At 38.4% G+C, this 7,931-nt stretch overlaps 1 protein-coding gene across 4 annotated transcripts in view; it reads right to left on the bottom strand.

Annotated features, from left to right (window-relative positions):
• The window catches only part of LOC123973094 (sodium- and chloride-dependent GABA transporter 3-like), a 23,783-nt gene extending 15,931 nt beyond the window's left edge, over positions 1–7,852 (bottom strand). The window contains exons 1-5 of one of the 4 annotated variants that reach the window (XM_046052967.1): positions 7,562–7,852; positions 5,108–5,254; positions 1,778–1,912; positions 1,458–1,595; positions 1,272–1,371 (exon numbers count right to left, since the gene is read on the bottom strand). In XM_046052967.1, coding sequence (XP_045908923.1) covers positions 1,272–1,371; positions 1,458–1,572 — 215 coding nt within the window. In that variant the 5' untranslated portion in view covers positions 1,573–1,595; positions 1,778–1,912; positions 5,108–5,254; positions 7,562–7,852. Of the gene's footprint in view, positions 1–1,271; positions 1,372–1,457; positions 1,596–1,777; positions 2,022–5,107; positions 5,255–7,561 lie in introns of those variants that run through there. The other 3 variants (XM_046052966.1, XM_046052965.1, XM_046052968.1) reach the window with 3 other exon arrangements.
• Between the last annotated feature and the right edge of the window lie 79 nt (positions 7,853–7,931).

Raw genomic sequence — 7,931 nt, 5'->3', positions numbered from 1 at the left:
GTTATCCAGCTGGATCTTTGCCTTTATTAAGGCGAGGATGTCAGCATCTGTGACTGAAGTATTAATTTGCTGAAGGCTGCAGTACATAACCTGAGGCTACACGCTGCAACATTATCCTCACTTTGATCACGTTACAAGACTAGTAACAGCTCGCATGGGTCTCAGTTATTGTTGACAGTTTAAGATATATGCATATTAGCAAGTTATGGCATAAGAGAGAAAAGGGTTAATAGCCAATGGTAACTTACATGGTAATCAACCTCCTTTATCCATTATGGTTGGTTTATTATTTTTTTTATTGTATAAAACACTTTATGGCTTATTTCAACAACCCGAAACATAAAACGGTGTTGAAACAGTATTAGATTACAAAAAAGTCAAAAGAAAACAAACCAGAAGAAAGAAGGTAATTGTGTGTCTTATTAAAGAAAAATAATGTGCGTCTGTATTGCAAGGATCTTGCTAAATGTCGTTGATGGATTTTATTGTTTGAGTTTGAGAACGTGCGGCGCTTTAAATGTTGCCGCCGCAAGGAATTGTGGGACGGCATTCTCTCCTTTCCTTTCGTAAAGGATGGTCCGGTGTACCCTATGCTAAAGGAGATATGAAAGGAAGCATTGAGGCACCTTGCCTTAGCTTTTAGAGAATTCAAACAGCTCTTATCATGGCTGCCACTGAAATACTTCCGGTTCAGACTTTTCAAACGCAGCCAATGTCTCATTTTAAGGTAATATATATAATAAAAACATAATGGTTCATTATGTAAGGTCTTTACACACCACTGAAAACATAGTTATGGATCTTGCATCTTGCATTTCTGTGTCAGAGAATATTATTAAATATATTGAGCCTTAGAAATATTACACACTGGACCTTTAAAAAGGTTCTTCAGAGAGTGGGTGCTGTCAGACGTAACTGGTATTTGAAAATGATAAAATAAATTGTACTTCTAATATAGTAGTAAGAGGAAGCATGTATAGAAAAGTTCTATACACCAGCACAGATGTTCTGGACTCCAGGTACTGTAAAGAAAGAGATGGACAGCCAAAGAGAAAAATGTTTGAATAAAACATTATAAACAATATAAACATTGAAGACAGTTTTATGAGCTGGCAAGGGCAAAGGCTTTTCAACACTGGAGAGCTTCGGAGATTTGAAATTTAGGGGGGGTTATTTGTTTGAGTTCATATATCAACTGTCTTTCTGCAGAATCACTTATTTTCCATTTAATGAAAATATTGGTCATTAAAAGAAAATTAATTTAAACTTACTCCCAGAACTCAGTAGCAGCAGAGGTGGTTTTACTCAGCGTTGTTTGATTTGTCAAATTTGTTGAGGGAGAATCCAAAATCTGGAGTGCCACACAGTTAGCTGGTTTAACAACAAACAAAGGATAATAGTGAATGTGAGGAGTTAATCTTACACACATAAAATAAAACTCCATAGTCTAATCTTACCTGTATTCCAGGTGTTCTCACAGCTAGCCCAGGGGAGCTGGGATCTGAATGAGAACACCAGGTAGAAGAGAGCCCAAACTTGGATTAAAATGTAGCTGAAGTCATACAGTTTCATTATAATATTTCCATATCCAATTCCTAAAAAACAAATAAAAAACATAGTTTACCTTTTTGCAGGATTAAATATTTTCAAATCTCTGGAGATGGTTTTAAAATTTTTCTGTGAACCACATTGTCAGAGCTAGTGGAGCTATCTTTGGACAAGAAATGATTTTATTTATTAAAGCTGAGGTTAAAGTATCGTGTACAAATTAACTCACCTTCTGCCAGTGGACACAACTTCCTCCAGCCGGTGATGAATCCTTCCTGGGTGTACTGACCAACTGAGGTCTCCAGTAGGAACAGAGGTATCCCACATACTACAACTAACAGACCATATGGCACCAGAAAGGCACCTATACAGTAAATACAGAGACATGTATGCTAATAGAAATTCCAAATGAATGAAGTAATATCTTTTCACACACCAATCATCAATATTAACATTATTTCATTTCACTGCACCCAGCTTAATGAAGCTGTATTAAAACAGCTTGTTGGATTCACCTCCACCATTCTTGTAGCAGAGGTAAGGAAATCTCCACACGTTGCCCAGGCCGACCACATTTCCTGCAACAACCAGAATATATTCTGTTTTACTGGCCCACTGTCCTCTCTCTCCAGCCCTCTTCTCATTTTCTGTTTTTCTTCTTTGTCTGTTCATCTCAACATCAAGAACTTGATCCGTTGTGTGTTTCAGTTAGATTTCAAAAGTACTGCAAACTGATGCTGTATTTACTTTTCTTAATTTGACTATTTTCTGCCCTCAATCCATAAAACAAAACTGTTTCCAGTGTGGCAAGCCCTACCTTGCTGTTTAACGAGAGCCAGGGGGAATTCTGAAAGAGACCAATCCACATTTAGTGTGAAAGCATGCATTTAAACGTGTGCAAACTGATCTCTGTTGGTTTTATTATATGATTTATTATGTAATAGCACTGTACTATATAACTATCTCTGCTCTGTATTTCAAGAACACTGCTGCTAATTTATTTACATTATTAAGTTATTTTTAAATGTATACTGTAGTTAACCAGCCAGTGATCATTTCATTATTTTATGCCAAAAAGGAAGAATCCAGAATATTTCTCTTTATCTCTCCCTGACAGAAGGGGGGTGAGATATCTGACTCCAGGCCCTAAATACCTCAAAGGAAGGGTGTGAAAGGTTTGCTCCACACCAAGTTCTGTTTGGGAAGTTTCAACCATAAAACCCACCACCTCCGGTGAAGTTGAGATAACGGACTCATGACTGTTAAAACAACAATATTAACCTTGTTCAGAGACTAATCTCGTCCTCGTCTTGCAGGTTGTGAAACTCTAAACTGCCCCCCCACACACACATGGGCTGTGTTCGAAACGGGCCAAACTGCTGTCTCAGAAGGTGTCTATCAGGACAGCGAGGCATCGAGTGCTGTTTGAAACGGCTCGAACGAACTCTTCCTTTCTCCTGAGATGCTTTCAACAGTCAGTTTTGAAGGCAGCATCGATGCTTTCAAAAACTGATCAAGATGGCAAATAAATAATAAATAGTAATAATGGGGAAGCACTTATCAACAGTCACTACAGCCACTAGTCATAATGCAAAAAAGAGCCATGAGAATCATTCACAACGTCAGATTTCGGGATCATACAAATTCATTATTTCTACAGTCTAAATTGCTAAAATACCACAATCTAATTGAATATCAAACTGCAGTATTCATGTTCAATGCAAGAAATAACCTACTACCTGGGAATATACAAAAGATGTTCTCTGAGGTACGATTTAAGGGGAAGGGGAAATTTTAAGACTAATAGATTTAGAACAACAAGGAAAAGATTATGTTTATCAATTTGCGGAGTTAAATTGTGGAACAAACTAAATGAGAACCTAAAGCAATGCCCAAACATATTCCTTTTTAAAAAAATGTACAAAGAAATTATTTTCAGGAGGTATCGAGAAGCACTGTAGTAAAAGTAGAAGTGCTCCTTTGTTTATGTTTGCTGTTTAGTTTTGTTTTTTTGTTGTTTCTGTTTGAATAAGTACATAATCGAGGTTAGATAAATCATTACTTGTCAGTGGTCACTTTAATATTGTGTATATGAAAAAAAAGTATATATATGTGTGTGTGTGTGTGTGTGTGTGCGCGCGCGCGCGTGTTTATGTATTTATATAACAACATAATAATAAAAATATTGTAAATTGAAGGAATGTTTCGTACATGTGATAGAAGTATGTTAACACAGGAAAGAAGGGTACTTTGTTTGCTGCTCATCTGTTGTTGTTTTTTTCTCCTATGTTTTTAAACATTGTTTTATTTTATTTTATTATTTAAAACTTTTTAGTATTTTTCTCGCTTCGATTTTTGAAAAGCTAGCGAGAACTAAACACTGAACTATCATATAAGCCCATGACTGTAACCAACCAAGTTTGTTCAGTATGATTTCTGACTGTCTGTTAGCTGTTTGGCTTTCCAGTAGCTAGTTAGCTGATGCTAAGGCTAGCATCTCTTCTGACAGCCAGAAGAGACGCAAGACAGTGTGCTGACGTCACACGTTGCCGTAAGTGCTGCCCTAGAAGGCTGTTCGAAACTAATGGGAACAGAGCTGCTTTCATTTGAAAGTGATGCCTTCTGAGGTCTATTAAGGTATCGAGGCAGCGAGGCAACTCTTAACATGCCCTCTCTCTTTTCACACCGATGTGCCAAACTGATAAAACTTCAGAGAAACAACAGACCCAAATTCCTTTGTGTGGACAAAGAATGTCTTCTCATTATAAACCGACCTTATTACCCTGTTTGAGCTAAATAATCTTACAGTTTATTAGTAGTTCTCCTTGCTTCAATTTGAGTAGTTTTATTACCATGTTATTCTTGTGAGAAACTATGTTGAAAAGAAGGAACCATAAAGAAGTTAATTTGCAATGCTTCATCAATGCTCACTTACATTCCTGCATGTATTTTATGTTTTAACTAATGCTTTGTTCCAAGCACCACTATATATTTTCTTAGAAATGATACGGTACAGACGTATTATCATGTGTTAAATAATCAATTTTCCGTGCTCCTGAGCCAAGAATAGATTTTAAAGTTAAATAACAATTTATTCAGTAGTCAGAGTGATTTCCAGGTCCTTTCTTGAAACCTGCGTGAGTACATTCGCTGGAAGTGTTCACACACAACACAAGAAGGCAATTAGAACCCGCGAAAATTCACTCGAGTTGGAAATGTTCAACTCACACGAAGGCCTTCGTGTCGCTGGCACCGCCCCCTTCGCGTCGCTTCGCGCTGCCCGACTGCCAACTCTACGCGTCTTTGCTTTGACTTTGTATGTAAACTCATCGCCCCGAATGCTTGCTTTGCTTTTGGTCTGAAAGCACAGTCAAAGGGACCAAGCCCTCCTCCTGGAGACACGCCCCAGGCAACAAAAACACAGCGACGTTAAACTAACCTAATAAATAATGTATTCATGGTAGTTTTAGAGTCTATTATGGTGAATTTCTAATTAATTGTTCCAGTTTTCATCTGACATATCTTTAGCTTTCAGCCACAGGTATCCAGAGCCACTTACATATATGTGCATGAGGAGGTGTCAGGTTGCAGGTCAGGTCTAAATTGTCCCTGGAGATGTCGTCAGTTCAACAGTGGTTCCTTCCTCTCCCATATCTCTCCTCTGCCAGGACGGATCTTCAGCAGGATGAAAAAGAATGGACAAACGCTGGCACACAGAACAGGAACAAGATTAGTACATTTAAATCTTACTTTTATAATTATGACACTGAGGACATCTTGGACCCCAAATCTGAAAGTGTAGGACAGCCATCTTCCTCAGACCACGGCAGAGGATTTGGAGTTATCATGCATCCACCAGGCCTAACTACCCACACTACTAAATATAACTGCATGATCTTAATTCCCATCAAACACAATGTAGAAGCAATCAGTGCGTAGAAACTTTTACACAATTTGAAAACTAAACACCAAAACCAGACAAGTACCCCCATTAGATTCATCAAGTGCGGATGCACAATGCTGAGTGATCTTTCAGAGCACTCACTGATGGGTGGTCATAAATTATAAAATGAAATTGTTAATTAGATTTTTCTTTAATCCAGAGTTGGAGATAAATCCTCTTTGAACACTCATCTGCCTGAAGGTTCCTGCTGTCAAAAAAATCTTTCCAGCTGCCCACAGTGGCACCATGAGAATATAGGAAAGGGTCATGGTCCGTCCTAATACGCCCAGTCAATGTAACTGTACCAGTCGTTAATCTTGAGGTGTGTATAATCAGGCAGGTACAGGATAAATGTAAAGGGTTTAGTTTTGGGGGGTGACAAGGAACAGAATAAAGAGTTTAGCTTAAAAAATTAGTGCAGAGACCTTTTAAATAGCCTTAGTTATTCTGCATAAATGTCCTGAATTATTTCTGAAAGTTGTACGGCAACAGCATGGCTCTAGGTATGCAATGTCAGTCCACCACTTTGTCTCAAACTGAAGTATCTGAAAGATTTGGATAGATTAACATGAAACTGTGTGCAGTCATTTATGGTACCCAGGGCCGTTAAATAAGAGAGTTACGACACTCCCATTGACTTCTGTTGGAACTGTGGAATGCAGAAGTAATGTGCGTCATGGGGCAGCCGTCCAAAATCAACTATATGTGTGTGTTGTTGTTTTGTTTGTTTTCAGCAGGACTGATTTTGAGCCAAGAGTGGAGCGATGACCAGGCTGATGGAGCTTGCAGAAATGTCTGTCCACCAACCAGGGCACACTTTTTGGCACTTTTTCATGCCAGATTGGGACATCTGGCATGAAATATAGCCTCCTGTCTGGTCTTGCAGGATGTAAGAATTAAAAAAGTGTTTCTTTGAAGACATAACATTCAAGGAAAACATACCTATCCTCACTGGATATAAAATATACTGTTGAATATAATTGGTTGCCTTGTATATTTTGCACTGTTTACCAAAACTTCCTTCTTGACTTAAACTAAACAGCTTCTGGCATTCATTTATATTTACTTGTTGTGTATATGAATGTGTCTTAACATAACATGAGAATGTCAGTAATTATGACAATAGAAGTATGAGAAAAAATATATCCATACTGTAATGTATTATACCTTATGGGAGCAGCCCCCCTTCCCTCCAATATTAAACAAAAAAATGTAATTAAATTTAAAGGGCTTTATTGGCATGAAGGTTTCAAGAACAGTGTTTTCAAAGCATCAAAATACAATTTGTCAATACACACAGTATACAGTAAGTTAAAAGTGGACATGGTATTGGTTATAAAACAAAATACAAACTGAATGGACAGAAGAAAATTAAAGTTTGGTGGAACTTGTGGATTTTGTAAGGCATATCATCAGGTGATAAAACAAACAAAACAGGTGCTAATGATCATATATTCAATATGTAGGTGGAAACAGGATGATTGAGTGAAACAGCCTAACTCAGTTTACAAGGTAAGAGAAGACAGTTTACTGTCAGAGTCATACTGATACACCATGGCAAGAGAAAGCACAGCAGCCAGACACAAGGTAGAGCTACTGCATCAGCAAGGTCTCTCCCAGGCAGCAGGCGGTGTGGACTGATCAGTCAAAATGTGTCTGTGTTCTGGTTAATAGTTTAGCCTATGTCTGGGGAAGGGTGAAAGGGTACATTAGCCATACTGAAATGAATCCCCAGTTAACAGTAATGTTATGGATCGTATTTAGGAACCATCTCTAGTTACATTTCAACAGACCACACTGTGAATGCTGTCTGTCCATCACTCCCAGGATAGAATACACTAACTATAAGTGTAGTCAGCATCGTAATCAATGCACATTATGCATTAATATTTACCGAAAACTGCTGCAAATTAAGTTGCTGCTGTAAATGTGTAACGTTACGTTATGGGAACAGCCCATTTTCCTTCCAAAAACGTTAGAATTAAACACAAAAACTGATCTAAATCTGTGTCTATGTATGTAATGTAAGTGTCAACTCAGAAACCAGTGTCATATTATGTTAATATTTACCGATAATTGTTGTAAAATATAGCTGCATCTGGTGTCCGTCCCGCCTAAACCCATTCAAACTGGTTGACAGCGCCGAGTCGTTTGGAACGATGGAGAGCTACATGAACCACGTGACTGCGTAGCGGCGAGATCAAAGAGTGTCGTAACTCTCTAATTTAACGGCCCTGATGGTACCCAGAGAATGAACTATACTGGCTTTTTGTCACGATCGTGGTGTGGAGGCAGGTTGGAGGACCCAAACGCAGGACACAGAGCGGAGCAGGTATAGTTCAACGAAGGGTTTTAATATAACCAAAAGCGAGCACACTTACAGGTGAGTGGCTGAATAACAGAAATCCAAAAGTACAGGGAGACAAGACAAGCAAGGGGG

The sequence above is a fragment of the Micropterus dolomieu genome, linkage group LG06 (genome assembly GCF_021292245.1).
Source record: "Micropterus dolomieu isolate WLL.071019.BEF.003 ecotype Adirondacks linkage group LG06, ASM2129224v1, whole genome shotgun sequence".
Lineage (NCBI taxonomy): Eukaryota > Metazoa > Chordata > Actinopteri > Centrarchiformes > Centrarchidae > Micropterus > Micropterus dolomieu.
Note: the sequence above shows the minus strand (reverse complement) of the source record. Positions and strands in the feature narration are given on the sequence as shown.